Source organism: Kryptolebias marmoratus, linkage group LG1, assembly GCF_001649575.2.
Source record: "Kryptolebias marmoratus isolate JLee-2015 linkage group LG1, ASM164957v2, whole genome shotgun sequence".
NCBI lineage: Eukaryota > Metazoa > Chordata > Actinopteri > Cyprinodontiformes > Rivulidae > Kryptolebias > Kryptolebias marmoratus.
In genome coordinates, this window is record NC_051430.1 from 31,015,203 (window position 1) to 31,034,447 (window position 19,245).

At 42.7% G+C, this 19,245-nt stretch overlaps 4 protein-coding genes across 4 annotated transcripts; 2 read left to right on the top strand and 2 right to left on the bottom strand.

The window, feature by feature from the left end:
• Positions 1-3,255: 3,255 nt before the first annotated feature.
• On the bottom strand, positions 3,256-4,347 carry sdhaf1 (succinate dehydrogenase complex assembly factor 1). The gene is made up of 2 exons (XM_017433091.3): positions 4,184-4,347; positions 3,256-3,849 (listed from the first exon to the last, which is right to left on the bottom strand). The coding sequence occupies exon 2, from the start codon at positions 3,569-3,571 to the stop codon at positions 3,323-3,325; it is 249 nt and encodes an 82-aa protein (XP_017288580.1). The 5' UTR covers positions 3,572-3,849; positions 4,184-4,347; the 3' UTR covers positions 3,256-3,322.
• Positions 4,348-4,535: 188 nt separating this feature from the next.
• nudt18 (nudix (nucleoside diphosphate linked moiety X)-type motif 18) lies at positions 4,536-8,098 on the top strand. Its single transcript, XM_017433070.3, has 7 exons — positions 4,536-4,612; positions 5,403-5,575; positions 5,771-5,881; positions 5,965-6,067; positions 6,146-6,269; positions 6,588-6,712; positions 7,182-8,098. The coding sequence occupies exons 2-7, from the start codon at positions 5,405-5,407 to the stop codon at positions 7,562-7,564; spliced, it is 1,017 nt and encodes a 338-aa protein (XP_017288559.1). The 5' UTR covers positions 4,536-4,612; positions 5,403-5,404; the 3' UTR covers positions 7,565-8,098.
• Positions 8,099-8,396: 298 nt separating this feature from the next.
• On the bottom strand, positions 8,397-13,493 carry fam240a (family with sequence similarity 240 member A). The gene is made up of 4 exons (XM_017433105.3): positions 13,423-13,493; positions 12,697-12,773; positions 11,884-12,005; positions 8,397-8,566 (listed from the first exon to the last, which is right to left on the bottom strand). The coding sequence occupies exons 3-4, from the start codon at positions 12,003-12,005 to the stop codon at positions 8,464-8,466; spliced, it is 225 nt and encodes a 74-aa protein (XP_017288594.1). The 5' UTR covers positions 12,697-12,773; positions 13,423-13,493; the 3' UTR covers positions 8,397-8,463.
• Positions 13,494-15,241: 1,748 nt separating this feature from the next.
• On the top strand, positions 15,242-18,115 carry LOC108245839 (zinc finger protein 2-like). Its single transcript, XM_025009806.2, has 3 exons — positions 15,242-16,294; positions 16,686-16,758; positions 16,795-18,115. Exons 1-3 carry the CDS (start codon positions 15,445-15,447, stop codon positions 17,834-17,836), a joined length of 1,965 nt encoding a protein of 654 aa, XP_024865574.1. The 5' UTR covers positions 15,242-15,444; the 3' UTR covers positions 17,837-18,115.
• The last annotated feature ends 1,130 nt before the right edge of the window (positions 18,116-19,245 follow it).

The window sequence follows — 19,245 nt, forward strand, 5'->3', positions numbered from 1 at the left end:
CCTACATCAGAAGCAGTGGAAACCGTCAGAAAACGACTCTTACAAGACAAGGATTTGAACAACAGGACCAATTTCACTCCAGATCAGATCTGCACCCTGCTGGACCTCTGCCTTTCCACCACTTATTTCAAGTTTAATGACAGTTTTTTCAGACAGAAACATGGTTGTGTCATGGGAAGCTAAAGCTAAAAGCAGCAAAAGGCTAGCTAATGTTAGAAGTAGTCAAACTTTAAAAAGCATAAAAAGACCAAATTCGAGCCAATAGCTGAAGCAGATTTCAAGAAGAACAATGTTTTCAAAGGAACTAAAGAGATCAAAATATATTCCTGTGGGGAAAATATTTGTTTAAATATTTTGAAAAATATAAAAGTGACAAAAACCCCAAAATACTGAATAAACTTTGGAAAATTACAATAAATAAAACCAGATAACAGAACTTAATCGTCATGTTTTATTGCAACACATAAGACAGGCTTTAAAAACAGAAACAAATTAGCACAAAGAGAAGCTTTTATTGTGAAATGTCATTGTATTTTTTTTTATTTTAAGGCGTTTATTCTGTTAAAAGGTTATAAAACTGGAAACATTTACTTATAAACACATGAATGAACAGAAAAAGAATGTTTCAGACATAAGGATCCTCTGATAAATTTAGAACAATGGCGCCGTTTCCAGGGCTTTAACTCTAGCAGCAAAGATCAGAATGTTCTTCTCCACCTCGGCGTTGATTTGGGCCTGCGAGGCTTTCGGTTTCTGCTTTATGAACTCTGCGATGCTCAGGATGCAATCTCTCTGAGAGGAAACACAGAAACAGGAGTGACACTCAGCAGGAGCCGCTCACTAATTTCATCATTTGTTCTGCTGTGGGCTGGGTACGAAGGCTTACCGCTTTAAAGCTGTAATGTAGTTTATTAATTACACTTTGTTCTGTTATAACCTCAAACCTCTAAGGGTTTTACTGGGATTTTATGTGATAAAGACAATGGTGTGTATATGTAAAATGGAAAGAGAATGATACTTGATTTTCTAAATGTTTTACAGGTAAAAATCAGTGGTGTGTATCTGTGTTTAGACCCCCTGAGTGAAAACTCTGTAGAACTGATTTCAGTAATGATTCATATATAAATATATGACACACTTTGCTGTTCAATAAAACCTCTACAACATCAAATCATGAAGTGTTCCAATAGTTCACAGCTCATGGTGTTTGATGATCCATCCACCGACCTTCAGAAACTTATTAAAACATTTTATTTTGGGTCTGTTAACACAGCTTAGTGGTAACAGTAAGGTTTTCACCAAATAAAAACCGACTTGCTGAGAGGACATCCTGCGCGTTGAAGAAAAGTCACCTTGTAGGCGTCCACTTTGTTCTGGCCGGTGATTCGGTTCAGCAGCTCTCTGCCAACCTGAACACCCGTCACCGCCGCCAAGAGGTTCTTGTCTGCCTCCGACTGCGAGGACAGCCAGCGCAGCAGCGCCATCTACAACAAATAAAGGGATTAGAATAATAAAAATACATACCCTGCTTTGTTTTTACTTAAATTATCTAAAATATTCAAACTGACGCGTGGTTTAAAACTCACCTTTATAAACTTAAACCTGCACTTTCTCATATGTTGGACATCTTTGACCTCTGACCTCTTAGACCCTAAATTAACCGCTCTTCTCCTGATTTTACACCAGAAGTCTCCAACCTTTTGTTTCCTCATAAGAAACAAGTTTCCTATGGTCCAACTGGGCTAAAGTTTGTTTTTACTCATTTTTGTTCAGGTTAACATGAAGCTTTGTAAATTCATGGAAAAATGACACAAAATATTACTTATTATCTAAAATAAGTTTTTCTTCTTACTGTGTGACCCAGTTCTGGAGGATTCATGGCCCAGTTCTGGTCCTTGGCCCAGTGTTTGGGGAGCAGTTATGACTAATTTTTCAAATCTTATAAGTTTATCTTTTAGCATGGCTTCCCAATCAAATGTATGTTGATAAAATATTATTTATTTCCAGAGAAAAGGACAGAAATGTTAACATTAAACAGAAACGTTTTGACAGAAATAAACTTGTTTTTATTATTTAAACATTTTAATATTTAATAAAATTAAAACATTTAAAGTAATAAGCGAATATCACAATGTATAATAAAGACTTGACTTTAACATGTTTAACATTTTCTGCCTGTTTTAAAAGCTAAGATGTGTTTTCTGTCGTTTCCTTGCTATTTATAGATTTTATCTTTATTATCTTCGGTGTTTTTCATCATTAAGCTGTACATTTTATTACAGACGCTGTTTTTAATTTCTCATTCATCAGGTCACGTTAAGTTTTATTTATTTTAGGAAAACTGTAAACATCTACGTGTTGTTTTTTCTTTACCTGCTGAAGTAACTGCGCGTTGCTCATCCCTCCTTCCGAACCGGACATGACCAGAAACGGGTCGATAATTAATAAACTAAATTAAAAAAAGAGTTAATATTCACAAAAATCAAATCTTATAAGTTCAGGTACAGATCTAAATCACCGATTTACAGAACAATACCAAAAACAGGAAACCTTCGTCGAAAGAAATCTCACTTCCTGTTTACTTTTTCTTCTTTGTCGATTTATTTGATGTTGACTAAACGGCTCCAGCGCCCCCTGCTGTTCCGCTGCAGAACTGACAGTGAAAAAAATAAAATCTATTTCAAAGTACATCACATTTTAATGCTGCTTTCTTTTGGTTTTTATAAAACCCCTGAAACGTGTAACTCATTTACATAAACTTGTTTTTTAACTGCTATTTAAATATGCCGTCTTAAGTCTTAATCATTAACAGTCAGGCCGGGAACTAAAAACAAAAAGTAGGTCAACAAAAGCTTTAAATAGTCTCCAGGGTGATTTTTTTTTGCTGCATATTTTCACCATAATCAATACAAAGAATAAAAATAAAAGTCTTAATTTAAGGGAAAAAAATGTACTGTTATTGTTAGGACCGTTTGAGTTGTCATTATTTTGTGTTTATTAGGATTATTAACAAAGTTTATATTCTTTAAATTAACAACAATTCCATTTGTAGGTCAGAAGATAAAAACATGTTCTGATACTTTGAAAAATACAAGTTTGATCACAATTATCTATCTTTTCATGACATAAAGGATCAAATTATTTTGATTTGTTCACATATAAGACAACCTTCTTCTTGTTATTGTTTTATTATTTGTTTTATTACAGCTCATAACACTGTTATCATGTCCACAGCAGCATGTTTTCTTCCCTGACTTCTGGGTCCTTGTGGGTCCTTGTGGGTCTTTGTGGGTCCTTGTGGGTCCTTGGGGGTCTCGTGGTCTCAGCTGGGGTCTTTAGGTTTAGCGAAGGAGCCCAGCTGTTTGGTGTTGATGTCCCTCAGCTGCTCCAGCTGCCTCTGGCCTCTCCTGTAAAGATACTCGATGTGCATCATGTCCGTCCTCTTGATGCGAGAGTTCTCCCTGAACTCATCTCGGATTCGGGGGACGAAGCCCGGTTTGTCCTTACCAGCTCGCAGGAACTGCCGGTACAGAGCCAGGACCTGTTTCTGCAGCTTGCTGTGCCGCGACATCACCGGGAGCCGACGGCAGCCCCCTGAGCGGTGAAGAATCTGATCAGAGAGCAGCTCTTCATGGAGCTTCAAAGACGTCAGGTCAGCTGAGCTTACTCTGAATGAAACACAAAGACAAGACCCAGATCTTCTTCCACCACCGGCCTGCTGCTGCTGTGCCACACAGGAGAACAGAGGACTCTGAACGCAACACAGGAGAACAGAGGACTCTGAAGGCAACACGCAGTTTCAATGGAGTCTTCCTTTCTGCAGCAGATGTTTCAGGAAGCAACATTTACCTGCAGGAAATAAAAAACAAAGAGTTGAAATGACAACAGCACAAAAACAAAATGAGGGAGCTGAACAGGACAGTACAACAAGTCACGATACAGTCCTCATTTCTTTAGTTTTATCCCAAAGCAGATAGACTTTCATATATTTCTTTAAAAAGATTTTATCAAAAGTCTTTTAACTTTAGCTGCATTTTCACTCATTCTATGAAAAACACCAAAAAATACATTTTGACAGACAGAAAACAATCTTAGCAACAACAAGATGACAAGATAATCTGACGAAATGAGATCCAAATATAAAGAAATGACTGGTGGTCCTGAACCAAACATCTTCACTCACCTGAATCACAAACGTGTCCGGAGTCCAACACTTTTATAAACCGTTCATTTGTGTCACTTCAACAAAAAACGGACTCTTAAACAAGAAACAAATGTTAAACGTGCTCCATAAGCTGCAGCGTGACCTTTACGTTACCACACAGCGACGAAGCGGACAAAAAACTACAAAACACGTGACTTCCGGTGGAAAATAACACAATAAAATAATAATTCCGAGCTAATAGTCCCACAGATCTTTAAAAAATATTTGACTACTATCCAAATGTAATCGATATTATAGATTTTAGGCTAAAAAACAAAAACAAAAAATAAATAAAAACACGACACCGGAAACAGATGTTTGTCCACTTCCGGTTTGGATTTCTGGTGTCAAATATCAAAACAGGTTCGGAGTCTGAAGGAAACGAAGCCAGACGTCAAACACGAACAGGTCTGTGCTCCGTGTTGAGTCAACTTTTCTCAAATAATGATCAATATTTGAGATTTCTAATAAACTGGAGCCGTTTCCGGTTAGTATCCTGATGGAGTTAGCTTCCGGTCAGCTAGCTGTGGTTCTGTTTTCCTGCTGGATGTTTTTATTTCACTCATTCTTCTGATTTATGTTTCCACATCAACCAAAATGCACCAACAGATTTATATTTTAATGCTTTTGTTTCTGATTTAAATCTGAAAATGAAAACATCAATATATTAAACAAGTTACTAAAAAAAGACTTCATTTAAAAATACCCTTTTAATAATAAAACTATCTTTAAATTGAACAAACCGGTAAGAAAAGCAAAAAAAATTCCTTATAAATGTAGAAGATATTTTAAAATGAAAAAACAGGAGTCTGGCGATAAATTAAACATCAAAAATAAAATAAATGTTTGCTTTAGAATATATATTTTTATCTTATCTCAGAGAAAACACAAAGCAGTGTTTAATTGTAATAAATGATAACAAAGAGGATCCTGTTTATTTTGTGGTTCTACCTGTAAGGTGATCACAGGTGAGCAGCTGTCAGGTGGTCACGTGTTCAGACACCTGCAGAGGAGCTGTTGGAGGAAACTACATATTAATACACTTACTTATAAAATAAATGTTTAAAACCGTGGTGATGTTTTTAACGTTGGTCAGAAAATAAACCATTAGGTTTAATTTTGTGTTTTTAATTTTCTGACGGTTTTTGACTATCTGAGCAAAGAAAATGTGGCGTAACATGAGTTTGTTCTCCTGCAGACATGAAGGTGACGGCAGAGGAGCAGCGGCAGGTGGAGGAGCAGGTGGAGAGGCTGCTGAGCGGCCAGGGGTCAGAGGTTGGCATCTGCGACGTCGGCCTGGAGCTCAGCAAGCCGGCGACGCTGAGGAAGAACGTCACCTACATCGTCTGCGGCGTCATCTTCAACGAGAAGGTGAGCTGACGGCGAGCAGCGCGGCCCGTCTGGGAGCTCAGAGACGGGAAGGTTGCCCGGTTAGTTACTGGTTACTGGTTACTGGTTTAAGCTGTTCTTTGGAAACAAAAAGGATCAAAGATTCGCTTCATCCAAACCTCTCAGTGAGTCTCTTTGTGTGACTTCCTGTTTTTAACCGCAGTCTGTCTGCTTCAGGAGGAGGTGCTGATGGTGCAGGAGGCGAAGCAGGACTGTTATAAGCAGTGGTACCTCCCTGCAGGGAGGGTGGAGGTGGGGGAGAGCCTGGAGGAGGCGATGAAGAGGGAGGTGAGGCACGAACAGCTTCCTGAATCTACGTTTTGTTTCTCCAAGGACATTTTGTGTGATCCTGCTCCACGATTGGCCCGCAGGTGAAGGAGGAGGCGGGGTTTGACTGCGAGCCAATCACGCTGCTGCTGATCCAGGAGCAGGGACCGCAGTGGGTCCGCTTCATCTTCCTAGCCAAGGTCACAGGTCAGAGGTCACAGCGTGGGGGGTTAGGTTGGAGCCTGAGTTTCGGATGCTGAGCTTCAGTGGTTTCCTGTCTGTCAGGAGGAAGTTTAAAGACTCTGGTGGCGGCAGATCAGGAGTCTCTCCAGGCCTCCTGGTGGGACAGAGAGTCCTCGCTCCCCCTCAGAGGACGGGACATCCTTCGGCTCATCGAATACGGACTCAAGTAGGACGATTATTTTGGGTTTGTGCAGAGCTGGAAAACCTGAGAGCTGCTGAAAATCAGATCATTCCAACTGAACACGTTTAGTTTGATAATAACTCAAAAAAAAGATAAATTCCTTCCTGACGAGCTGAGAGCGTCAGCCTTCATCGACTCATTAATGTGTCAGTTTGACTAAAACACAACTTTTAAATATCACAACTGAAATCTAACTGCTAATAATCGATCACACAGGTAATGTAATTCCCTGTGACCTTTGACCCCAAAGCGGCAGGAGAAGCCAGGACGGACTGTTCTAACCCCCGACTGTGCTGCCTTCAGGTACCATAGGAATCCCTGGCATCCTGTCTGTCTGCCTCTCGACCTGAGCTGCCGTCATGTGATCCAGCGGCTGGTTCTGGTGTTCGTCGGCGCCACGGAGCAGATCTGGGTCCTGCTGGTGAGAGGTAGCTGCCAGTTTGACTCTTCATCACCTGAGAATCAGATTCCTGAACCTGAGCATCGTCTGTGTCTGATTTTCTGTCACAACTTGTTGTTTTTGGGTTGTTAAAGCTGCCCGCTGATCATAAAGTCAGAAACAGAATCTGCACCGTGTTTGTTTACATTGAGTCCGGACCCACATTTCAGACCGGTGTATCTGAAAAACAGCTGGACTCAAACTGCATCAACTCACAGATTCGTTCAGAACTTTCAGATTTTACAGAAAGAACCTTTAAACTGGACCTTCAGCCGCTCCTTTTAACAGAAACAACAAACGTTTTCTTCAGGATGGTTGATGGTTTTTATTCTGTCCAAATGTGTCGACCTCATTTCTTTATGTTTGACTAGAACCAGAACCAGAACATGCAGCAGAATCTCACAGCCCAGCCTGTTAGCTCGTCATGTCATCGTTCTGCTTCTCTTCCTGTCCCTCAGTCCCGCTGCCCCACCTCCCCACTGCAGCGGCACTGAAGACGCATGCTGTGACCTGGGCGGCCAACATGGTGGTGCAGGAGGCCGTGCCGTCGTCCTACTCCGACCACGAGGTCAGCACGCTTGGCGTGTTCAGCGTGCAGCACAACGGGCGGCAGCACGGCCGCACGGACGGCGTGTGCCTCAACACGCTGGTGGCGCTGGTGCCGGACCGCGTGCAGCGCGACGAGGACGGGCTGAGGGTGGCGTGGCCGGCGGCGGCGGCGCCTCCTCCTGTGGAGAACCCCCGGTACATCTGGGTCGAAGTGCAGAAACAAGAACTGAGAGAAAAACTGCTGGAAATGACCAAAAACACGTCTCTGGTTCCGATCCACAGCCTGTACTGAAGACATGGTAACAGGAATCTTATTGTGAAAGGAAAGCTGGACTCTTATTGTGAAAAGCAAGCTGCACGTGTTAACAGACAGAACCTGGGGGGTCCAGACCCTCATGAACGTCCTGTTTCCCTGACAGGGACCTGAACTGTTGGAACCAGCAGCCATGTTTTTAAACATGTTCCTGACCTGAAGAGACAGAACCAGAACCAGAACCAGCTGAAGTTCAGCTGTTTACAGAAAATAACAGGAAGTCCCACATCACGACAGCTTTTAGCTTCAGTTACACATTTTAAAAGAAGCAGGACTTTCCTCTGCGTACCTGACTACTTTAATGATTTTTAGTGGAAGGAATAATAACAAATAAAAATCTTTTCTGAAACCTTCAATAATAAAATAAGTTTAAAGATTAGTATTTATTTCATAGCAAAGAGTGAAAAAATGATGGAGAATTTTGTTATTTAAAGTTGATTTTTAATCTCATGTATGAATTTACTGTTGGACCAGAACCAGAACTAAAGAGAATAAACTGAATTTATTACTTGATAAAAGCTCCTGATCCAGTCCTCCTGTGTCCTCCAGTCCTCCTGTCTTCCTGTGTCCTCCCGTCTTCCTGTGTCCTCCTGTCCTCCCGTCCACAGTCTGACAGGAAGAAACGAAGCCTGATGATGAAGACGTGTTCACACATTCAGCACCTCCTGAACGAGCCGAAGGTTCGGATGATAAGCAGCTAAATGAGCTGAAAGTCTGCAGAAGTTAGATTGTTAAACACAAAAGAAATGCTGAGTCAGCGTTTATATAAAGTTCAAACAAACTGGGTTTAATTTACGACAGAACTCTTGAGTTCATTCATCAAACAGTTATTTTATTTTTAAACAGCAGCAAAAAGTCGTTCCTCTCTTCTGATTGGCTCAGGTCTGATCAGCTGACTTCATCTTCCTGATGAAGTTCTCGTTGAGGTTCTTCAGGTTTTTGTTCCGGTTCTCCAGGCGGACCAGCCACTCCTGCCTCAGCCTGAAAACAAACAAATTAAAGTCTATTTGTAATGCTTGTCGCCCGCCGCCTCTTTGTGTTGGCCGCGGCAGCCATCCTGTCAGTTTTCAGTCATGCAGTGAAGTTGGGATCTGAATCTGAACCGGGTCGGGCTGTCTCTGCGGTTCTGACTCGGCCCGGGTCAGCAGGATTAGCAGCAGCTAAAAGAACAAATGGAATAATCCAGAAAGCGCCGCAGGAAGGCGAGGACAGCTGACGGCGAGCGTTGGGTTTCACACGAACACACGGGGGTTTCTGTACGCCTGCGAGGACTCGTTAACATACTGATGCCTTAACCCGGAGCCTCACTCTGACCTTTGACCCCTGCCTACCACAGTACACACCTGCGGCCATGAAAGGCAAGCATGTTTTTACTCTGTGTTCGTTTGTCTGTCAGCAAAATATCTCCTGAGCCACTGGACGGACTTTAATGAAACGTTTCTGTCTGTAACTCAGACACTGAGCAGAGGTCTGGGGTGGTAGTAGCTGAGAGTTGCCCCCAACACATCCTCTGAGAGCCAACAGATCAGATATTTCAGATATAAACTTTGTCATGTCACTAAAACAACAAAAAGCCTTAAAAACAAATAAAACTTACATAAAGTGTTGATCTGGTGAAACCACCGTCTTTAAAGTTCTTCAATGAGCTGATCTGTTTGTGTTTTTCCTATAATTAATGTTTTGTTGACAGAATAATAAACTTCTGTGGAGCAGAAGTATTTGATGCTTTGAGAGGTGATTACTGAGAGGATGCAGCTGGACTAACGGGCAGAGATGAAGAACCAAAACTGAACTCTGAGGATTAAACCCAAAAACCTCAGGATCACTTCTGTTAAAACACCAGCAGGGTTTATCCTCAGGGGACAAACACCTTCAAACAGGCGAGTGTCTGAAACTCTTTAGGCCCCAGTTTGATGTCAGTCCAGCTCCTCGAACACGCCGACCCACTGACGGAGCCAGAAGCTGGAGAACCGTATCAGAACAGGTTCTAAATGCAGCCCGGGTCGAGCCGAGTGTTCTGCTGCCTTCCATCACTCATCGCTGTCAGATTATCACCTCAGCCTCCTGCAGCACATTCTTCCAGCCTCTGCACCGTCACACATATCACACACAATTAGCGGTTCCTAGAGTCGGGTTTAGGGCCGGGGGCGGGGGGCGCGGTACCGGAGTGGGGGCGGATGGTAACAGATAGCTGGGGGATTAGGAGATACACGGTACGATCGGTGAGGGATTAGGTGTGACCGTCTGCAGAGGTGGGCTGAGGTTAAGGAGGGTCAGGACGGGATCAGGCTAATATCTGGAGAAACAGCATGACGGGAAGCTTTAATGAGAGGATGGATTCGACCAAAGGCCTGGAAATCTCATTACAGAGTCAGGAAGGAGAATCTGTCGGCTTTGAATGTTTCCACAACACAAGGTGGACCGTGTGTGTGTGTGTGTGTGTGTGTGTGTGTACCAGTCTGATCTACAGCTCAGGGTTAAAACTGACCAAACATCAGTCAGATTAGTTTTTAGGCTTTAAATATCTGCTGATTAGGAGTTAATGTTAATGTGAAAACTATAATAAATCCAACTTCATCAGCACCATAGTTTATCCTCAGGGGAATTAAACTGGTGAAACTTTGCCAGTATATCATTAAAACTGTGGGGGTTTACCCTCTGGGGACCATGAATCCTTGGCCCAAATGTTACGACCGTAATACTCGTTGCTCATTGAGTTTTAAAAGGAAACATTTGTGCTCAGCTGCTAGGTGTCTGCATTTATTGATTTAAAGTAATCCTTGGGTTTACCCCCTGGAGACCATGAAATATAATATGGTGTCTTACTCAGATTATAAAATGTTCCAGGAGGTTTTTGGTGAGATTATGAGACTGAATAGTTCCAGCGTCCCCCTGGTTCCAGCGTCCCCCTGGTTCCAGGTCCGGTTTCAGCTGATGTTTCTGCTCATTAGTGATGTTTCAGGGACCTTTAACGAGCAGACGGGCGTGTCGGCCGCTGAGAGACGAGGCTGTTTGTAACGAGACGGTCTGTTTTTAGACGTGTCTATTTGCTCACACGTCCACCGTGACCGAAGACACATTCATGCTCAGTGTTGTAACGAACTTCTTATTCAGAGGCCTCAGGGGATCAGGAGGTTCAGGAGGCACACAAACCGAGATGTCAGAGCTCAGATTCAACAACCTGTGAAGGACGTCTCCTTTGGTCCCGCCAGTAATAACCTCCAGTAATAACACACTAATATAATCAGTTATTACAATAATAATATTTATATAACCTCCAGTAATATTAATAATAATCAGGTTAATGTTGAGCTCCTGCTCAGGGATTTTAAAACACAAAGAAAACCTGAAATACGACTTTAAATCAGAGCAGGGAGACAACTGAGGGACCATCCAACCGTCCATCCAACCATCCATCCATCCATCCATCCATCCATCCAACCGTCCATCCAACCATTCGTCCACCCATCCAACCATTCGTCCACCCATCCAACCATTCGTCCACCCATCCATCCATCCATCCATCCATCCATCCATCCATCCGTCCATCCGTCCGTCCATCCATCCATCCATCCGTCCATCCATCCATCCATCCATCCGTCCATCCGTCCGTCCATCCATCCATCCATCCATCCATCCATCCATCCATCCATCCATCCATCCATCCATCCATCCATCCATCCATCCAGGGAGTTCTGGGTCTCCTCTCAGTTGGACGTGTCCAGAAAATCCTCCAGAAGGAGGCAGGAGGGACACTAATCCGAGGTCTGAACCTCCTCAGCTGACTCCTTTCGATGAGGAGGAGCTCCTCTTGGATGATGGACTCCTCTCCTGATCTCTAAGACTGAGGAGGACCTTCAGCTGTTTGGATCAAGGATCTGGTTCTTTGGTCCTGATCTAAACCTCCTGATCGTTGTTGAGGGCTGGAACCTCGATGGACCAGCAGATCTTAGCTTCATTTTAACACTTTTCTTATTTAAAGAAACAACAAACTATTAAAATGAGCTGAATCATTAAATTTCTCTCGTATTCTTTAAATTTGTTCCTCTTTTACCATCGTTGGTGGAGAACTGGGTGTTATCAGCAAACCAAAGAGCTGAAGCGTTGAGACGTCTGAGGGTCAGTGAGGGTGTTATGGTTAAAGGTGAAGATGGAGAACTGAAATCTGTGAGAACTTAGAAGAACCTGGAGGTCCGAACAGGAGGGTTGGGTTCTGGTTTAAACGTAAAGATCTGCTCTCAGGGACAGAAACATACATCCTTCATGGAAGCTTTCAGAGTGGATGAAGTGTTACTGACTTGTTGAGCGCGCTCCTGTTCACCCTCGTCTCCTCGCTCTCAGCATGGCGGTTATCGGCGTTGATCCTTTCCTCCCAGAACGATTTGATGTTCAGCCGATCGTGGATCAGAGCCAAGTTCATCTGCAACCACACGGACACACAAAACCTAAAACCTTCAGATTATTTCCAGGTGTAACCAAACCAGCAGAGCAGAAACTAAATCTGTGGGATTAAAACTCACTGAGGTGAGTGAAGATGAACAATAATCAGGTGTGCTGATCGCTAACTCAGACCAGGAGGACTGACTGAACTCTTCCTGAGTGACGGCGTGAGAATTTAAAGTTCTGGATCGCTCTCCTGGTTCGTTCCTTTGGCTGATGAAGTTAACGGGAAAGTTTACGAGCTGAAGCTGCCTTAACGACTCTCTGAACTGCAGGAATCTTGTTCGTCGTAAAACTGATCAAATTAAATCTAAATTTAAAGAGTGACTCATACTTAACCCCAGAATAAAATCTAAACCCTCCGAGCTGGACTTTAAAAAAGAAATGCACGTTTTTATCTGCAGCTGTTTTATATTTTAAATTCTTTCATTAAAGTCAAACGTTTATTATTGATGAGAATATTCAGAAATTTAAACTGAAAGGAGAATATTTTGATTTAAACTCAGAAACAGCACTTCAACGAGTAAAACCTTCAAAATGAAGTTGATTTAAGAAATAATTCATTTAACTTTCAGGACTTTGAAGAGGCTTTGTTTGACTGCAGCCTCAGATGTAAATAAATGTTTTTATAGTCGTAAAAACGGTTTGGTTAAAGAAAGAAAACCACAAACCTTCAGTGAGGAGCGGAGCGTCCGTCAGGCTCTCAGGGGGAAGGAAACTGATTCACTGATTCACAAAGCCACCCCTCCTGCACACACACACACACACACACACACACAGACGTTTTACAGCCAGTCTAAATCTGCTGAACTGGTTTAACTGGACCTCAGAAACAGAACCAGCTTCTGATGAGTGGAGAGGAAACTCTCAGCTTTGAGTGAATTTATTTATGGTCAGTTTTTAATCTGATCTGAGATCTGATTGGCCAAAGACGGAGGAGCTGTTTCGAGTCATAAACTGTGTTTCCAGGAACCAAAACCTCCAGGAGTTCATCCCTTCATCTACAGCTGACTGGAGTCAGCCTGATTCAAGATGGCCGCCACAGCTAACTGAGCTGAATGGATCAGCGCCTCTGTTTTAAGGCTCACTGAGGCTCGTTTTAACGTTTAAAAGAATTAAAGTCTGCAGGAGGCGGCGCTGAAATCCACCCGGACTAAGAAACATACATTCCTGTTTAAAGAAAGAAGATTTTCTCTCATGTTTGTTCCTCAGTTTTTGGTGAGAAAGTGGAGATTTTTAAAATGATGATTCAGCAGTTTTCTGTCTCTGAGCCTCAGAAACCACAACAACGATGGAGACGTTTGTCTGAAAAGGATCATAACTGAGAGGAAACTTTAAAACATTGAAGAAAAACAAAGGTCTATAAAATGTGTCGTGTCATCCCTACGTCTACTCACCAGCCAGAGGTCAAAGGTCAGAGGTCAGTTTGGCTGCTTCTGTTTCTTTCTTCGTTATTATTTCACAGAAAATTTGACCATCTGGTAAAAAAGATGTTCAAGGGTCATTGGTGCACAGACACATGGTGGTACAGACTAATTCCTGAAATCTTTCAGGACCTGAGATGGTCTTTCTCTTGTTGGAGCAGATTTCTGGTTTGTTTGCATTTTTTTATGAAAACAAAATTTGACCGTTCAGGTGGTCTGTTTCTGTGTTTGTTATAAAAAACTTCAAATATTAGAACATATTTGGTTAAATTTTGTTACAAATGCGGCTCTTTGCACACGTTACCAAACATCTGAGTTCACATCACTGAGACTTTCAGGAAATAGTCCCCACCAACAGCGATGACAAACAGGAACTCAAACATGACTGATTTTTACTTTAAGGATCTTTAGTCACACTGAAAATGTTCTTTCTCTGTAGTTTGATATGATGTTAATGGGAAGGTTATCGCCACCTAGTGGTGGGGGTGGGAACATGTCAGTGTTTTTGTTAGAATATGTGGACAGAAATGGAGAAAAGTGTTAGGGTTAAATAAATATCAGAAGTGCTATAGAAACTTCAAACTCAGTCATAAATACGACACAAACACACACACACACACACACAACCTCACATAAATCAAAAAAAGAAAAACATACACACGCAGTTGTAAAATATGTTGTCAGGTTCATGTCATCGTTTTAAAAGCAGGATCGGTTTCTGTTTCCACACCGAGCATACCTTCTGGGCTACAGAGTGTCTGCAACACACACACCCACACACACGCCTACACACACACACAGAGAGTTATTTGAATTGTGCATGACATCACTGTGAACTCAGATCAGTTTCAGGCTCAGTTTTCCTGCACCGTGTTTATTTAACGTTCAGCTCACTCTGTCATGTTTCTCTCACCTCAGAGAGACTTCCACTTATTTCTCTGATCATCTGATCAACGCTGCACCTATTTTTATCGATTTCCTTTTTTTTAGACAGGTAGCCTCACTGAGACATGTATTCACATTTACCTGTGAACGTCTGTGATGTTTCTCCCAACATGAACTGCATGAATCGATGTGTTAAAGTGAACTCTGAACTAATGGCTGACGGAGGCTCTGCAGTTGGGTTTTTAGCTCGTAATGTGGTTTTGAAAAAGTTTAGTCTTTTTCCAGAACTCAAACTGGACTCAGCATGTTGTTGACGGTGCAGCAGTTAGTTTATCTGCAGTCACAGCCTTTTTCAAAAAGCAGGGACTGATCTCACATAAAGACAAATATTCTGTTCAGTCCACATAACAAACAAAAATGATTAATTAAAATAAACAACATTTAAACATATTTACATGTCTCAGAAAGATTGTGTTCTTCAACATGTTTTGGAAACATTAGAGTTCAGTGAAACTTTTACAAAATAAAAACTATAAATAAACTATCAGGCTGTCAATCACAGTGTAAAATGGCACCTAAATAACAGGTTGATAATTAACGAATGAAAAAATTAATGTGTGAACAAACGACGAACATCAGCACCTTAAAAAACATATTTCTATCTTTATATTTTTCATTTTTAGTCAGAAAATGTCCCGTTGGTTTGCATGGAGCGGCGAGGCTTAATAATACATCCAGCCACTGGGGGGCGCTCGTGTTCTCAGATGTTAACTTTCGGGATTCGGTCCAGTTATAAAATATATGTCGATGTTATGATATTTATGTATTTTGATCTCGAGTTTTATTTAGAAACAACTGGTCTAAAAATACCTAATATATTGCCATTTTCCCGCTGTCACTGTCACATCCGCCGGAAGTAAACAACAGAGCCGCTCCAGTTAGCAGCTAGCATCACGGTTATGTTGTGGTTTAACTTCCACCTCTCTGTGAAACATTTCTGTAAGAAGTTAAACTACCGGAGGACTTCCGTTTGTAGTTTTTAAAGAAGTTAAACTACCGGAGGACTCGTTAGCATGCTAAAGCTAAACCTCTGACGGCTAACAGCTGAAAATGTCGACCCCAGATCTGATAATTTTTCAGGTGGTGGAGGTGGATCTTTCTGAAGAAAGGAGAATGGTTGAAGACATCCACTCCTACGCCTGTAAGGGACCTCCTCCTCCTCCTCCTCCTGAAACAGAACGGAAGTCTGCCCCCGTTATTAATAATAATAATAATAATAACCCTCCTACAATAATTAAGAACCCTCCACCAAAGAGGAAGCGAGGAAGACCTCAGCGCCTCTCTGCCGTGGATCTCCCCCTGATTGAAGTCCAGAACAACATCATCCAGGTTCTGGCTGAGAAGATCAACACCAGGTCAGACCAGGTGGAGAAGATGATCAGGAGCCACTCAGCAGAAATGGAGTTTATGAGCGAAGCTCTCAGCTCGGTTCACAGACATGTTCTGGATCTGAAGAAGGACAACCAGCAGCTGAGAACAGAAAACGCGGCGCTCAGGAGGAAGATGTCAGAACTGGAGTTTCGGGCGAACAAGCAGGAGAAGTTCAGCCGAGGGTTTAATCTGAGGCTTTATGGTGTCGCTGAAAACCCCTCAGAGAATCTCAGAGCAAAGGTCAGAGAGGTTTGCAGATCTTTGGTTCCAGAGGACGATGAAGTGGCCACCGCTGTGGACACGGCACGCCGCCTGGGTCGTCTGAAAGCTGGCGAGAACACCCGGGTGACGCCACGACCCATCATCATCAGATTCACTTCAGCAGCAGCCAGAAATCTCACATGGGAACGCGCCAAGAAAAGCCTCTTTCTGCGAAGTCAAGGTTTCAGGTTTAAGGAGGATGGTGTCGCCAGAAACAAAGCAGCGAGACATCGCCTCTGGTCTGCGGTGGAGAAGGAGCCGGAGGAAGGTGAGACGGAAAACTGATACGAGACTGGTAACCTTACTGCTATTAAAGAGCTTTCAGGTTTTACCACGGTCTGAAAGCACATTTCTGCCACGAGAACATGATTATTAAACGTTCTCTCATAATTAGAACTTATGGCAGCGAGACTCGGAGAAAAGCCCCAGGACTGAAGGAGGCGTTTTGTTCATTTAACTGTACAAAACTACAGGAGATATTTTAACAGTAAGCCTAAACTTCTAATTAAAATCAGTCAAAAACACAACCGTGGTTCTGGAAAAGTTCTGTAATACGTAAATATTTTGCAACGTTTTATTCAGGTTTTTTTTTTGTTTACCAACCGTGATCGTTCTTACTGACGATAAAAAACATTTTTCTTTTTTGTTTGGTCTCACAGACGTCCCAAACCTAAACATCTGCGAGGAGGAGGTTCCTGGAGACCAGCAGAGGAACACCAGTCTGGACCAGGAGGAACCAGAACCTGAGCTGATTCAAACGGACCAGAGGGAACCAGAACCTGATCTGCTCACAGGGATTCCTCCTGCTGGTGAAGACAGCGAGCAGATAGACCAGCCCCTGTCCCAGAGAGACCAGCCCCTGTCCCAGAGAGACCAGCCCCTGTCCCAGGACTGTCCTGCAGCTGGGACTCTGGATCAGGACAGATCCAGAACCGAACTGACTCCATTAACGTGCAGAGCGTGCGGGAAAGCCTGTCCGGATCCTGGCAGCTTGTTGGCCCACGCCGCAGATCATAAAGGTGACGATCAGAACATTTGTTCCTTCTGTGGGAAACGGTTTCAGTCCTTCGGTGTCTTAAGGCGACATCACAGAGTCCACACGGGTCAGAAGCGCTTCGTATGCGACCTGTGCGGGAAAGCCTTCGTGGCGAAGCACAGCCTGTCGGACCACAGCAGAGTCCACACGGGCGAGAGGCCGTTCGCCTGTGAAACCTGTGGAAGAGCCTTCGTCCGCAAAGAGAACATGATGGTCCACAGAAGAAGCCACTCAGGCGTGAGGTCATATTTCTGTGACGTTTGTGGAAAAGCTTTCCTCCGGGTCGACACTTTAGCCGCCCACAGGAGGATCCACACCGGCGAGCGGAGGTTCAGCTGTGAGACGTGCGGGAAGAGGTTCATCACCAGCAGCAGCTGTAAGATCCACATGAGGAGCCACGGAGACGTTCAGATGGAGAAGAACGGCCGCAGAGCTGACGGCGGCGCAGCCGAGAGGAGGTTTCCCTGCGAGCTTTGTGACAAACGCTTCTCCTACAAGTGCAACATGTTGATCCACATGAGGGTCCACACCGGAGAGAAACCCTTCTCCTGCCACGTCTGCGGCCGCAGCTTCAGCCAGAAGGGAAGTTTGAAATGTCACAGCAGGACTCACTGCGGCCCGGAGGCCAGTACCTGCGACACCTGCGGGAAAAGCTGCAGCAACAGAGGCGCTCTGATGCTGCACCTGAAGGTCCACAGAGACAGGAGGCTGGAGGAACGTCTGGAGAACGTTCAGAGCTTAGAACACGTTTCAAACAACTCGTTTAACGTTTGAAGGGCTGTCTTTAGCTGCTGATTGTTTCATGTTTTCAGATTTTCTTTCTGTTTCGTTCAGCTCCTCGGACTCTGAATCCTAATGTTCATCAAACTGTTTTCTTCATCTGAGTCATGAAATGTTGAAGTTCAGAGGCAGATATTAGCTGCTTTCGGTTCGATACGAGGAAATCTTCCTGTAAAAACACTAATTTTGTTCTGATATTTCATTATTTCTGAAGTGAAAAACATTTAATTTATATATTTTGTCTGTAGTGTAAATAAACTGATGTGGGCTGAATTTTGAGTTTGATTCTCAGGTTTTGACTTGTTTCTGGAAGCAGAATCTCCTGCTTCCTGGTTGTCTCAGGTGAGGGGCGGAGCTTTGTCACAGCACTTTGAACTGTTTTAAAACTCCATTTTTGTTGTTATAAAAGTCCTAAATTAAGTCCTGATAATTTCACAGACCTTTAAATCAAACTTATTATAAATGAAAATATCCAAACGAGGTCACAGTGAAATAATCTTAGTGAGAACATTTGGATACCTTTTATATTTATTTCAAATAAATTCAGTTTTAAGTCGTTAAAAGTCTCAAGAGTTTATTTAAGATGAACTGCAGTGTTTTTAAAGAGGCTTTAAATCTGTAAAATCACATAAAAAAGAAGACTATTTGCAGAAACGACTCGAATCTTTGATGAAAAGATTCTTTAATAGGATGCATGAAAATCACAACAACTTGAAGTTAAAGCATGAATAATAAAAACAGAAATGTTACATTATTACAGCGTTACATTTCAGCTGCAGCTTGATTTGGTGATAAAGTGGTCTAAAATAAATCCTAAAAATAAAATGCAGTAAATCCCATATTTGCTACAACTACATTTTGTTTTGTTTAACACAGAGCTGTAGTCAGACATGTTGAGCCTGTGTGGGTCAGAGAAAATCCACAATAAATTCAAACTTGTGCTTCAAGTCCCTTTTTTAAAAACAGCAGTATGTTGGTTCAAATAAATTAATAAAAGCCAAAACTTAACATGACATCCCTGCCCATGAAGGGTGGATGGAAACTTCTCAGACAAACGTAAAAACTGTGAATTTGTTCAATCAGTTAATAATATATTATTTACAGAATGGCAGTTTGTCGTCGGTGACAGGTTACCTGGCTGTTGAGGAGACGTTGAGCTGCTGATGGAAGAAGCGCTCAGAAAGTCCTCGGAGGCGATGAAGAGCAGCGATATCAGCGCCGAGCTCCTCCCAGTCATCCTCCTTCATCTCTGAGGAGTTAAAGAAGTTTAAAGCATTTATCAGGAATCTGAGGAAAACAACAGCAGCTTCATAAACGTCTCCTCATGTAAATCCATCTTATTCCTTTTTTCACTTCAGACCATCTCTGCAGCTGCTGCTGAACATTCATTTATTTTTGTGAAA

Bases quoted from the DNA above. Each gene is read 5' to 3' on its own strand.
- sdhaf1 (XM_017433091.3), bottom strand. From the start codon at position 3,571: ATGTCGCGGCACAGCAAGCTGCAGAAACAGGTCCTGGCTCTGTACCGG.
- nudt18 (XM_017433070.3), top strand. From the start codon at position 5,405: ATGAAGGTGACGGCAGAGGAGCAGCGGCAGGTGGAGGAGCAGGTGGAG. The intron at 5,576-5,770 runs GTGAGCTGACGG...TGTCTGCTTCAG, and splicing joins GCGTCATCTTCAACGAGAAG to GAGGAGGTGCTGATGGTGCA. The intron at 6,068-6,145 runs GTCAGAGGTCAC...CCTGTCTGTCAG, and splicing joins CTTCCTAGCCAAGGTCACAG to GAGGAAGTTTAAAGACTCTG.
- fam240a (XM_017433105.3), bottom strand. From the start codon at position 12,005: ATGAACTTGGCTCTGATCCACGATCGGCTGAACATCAAATCGTTCTGG. The intron at 8,567-11,883 runs GTCAGTAACACT...GTTTGTTTTCAG, and splicing joins AACAGGAGCGCGCTCAACAA to GCTGAGGCAGGAGTGGCTGG.
- LOC108245839 (XM_025009806.2), top strand. From the start codon at position 15,445: ATGTCGACCCCAGATCTGATAATTTTTCAGGTGGTGGAGGTGGATCTT. The intron at 16,295-16,685 runs GTGAGACGGAAA...TTGGTCTCACAG, and splicing joins GGAGAAGGAGCCGGAGGAAG to ACGTCCCAAACCTAAACATC. The intron at 16,759-16,794 runs GGAACCAGAACC...AACGGACCAGAG, and splicing joins AACACCAGTCTGGACCAGGA to GGAACCAGAACCTGATCTGC.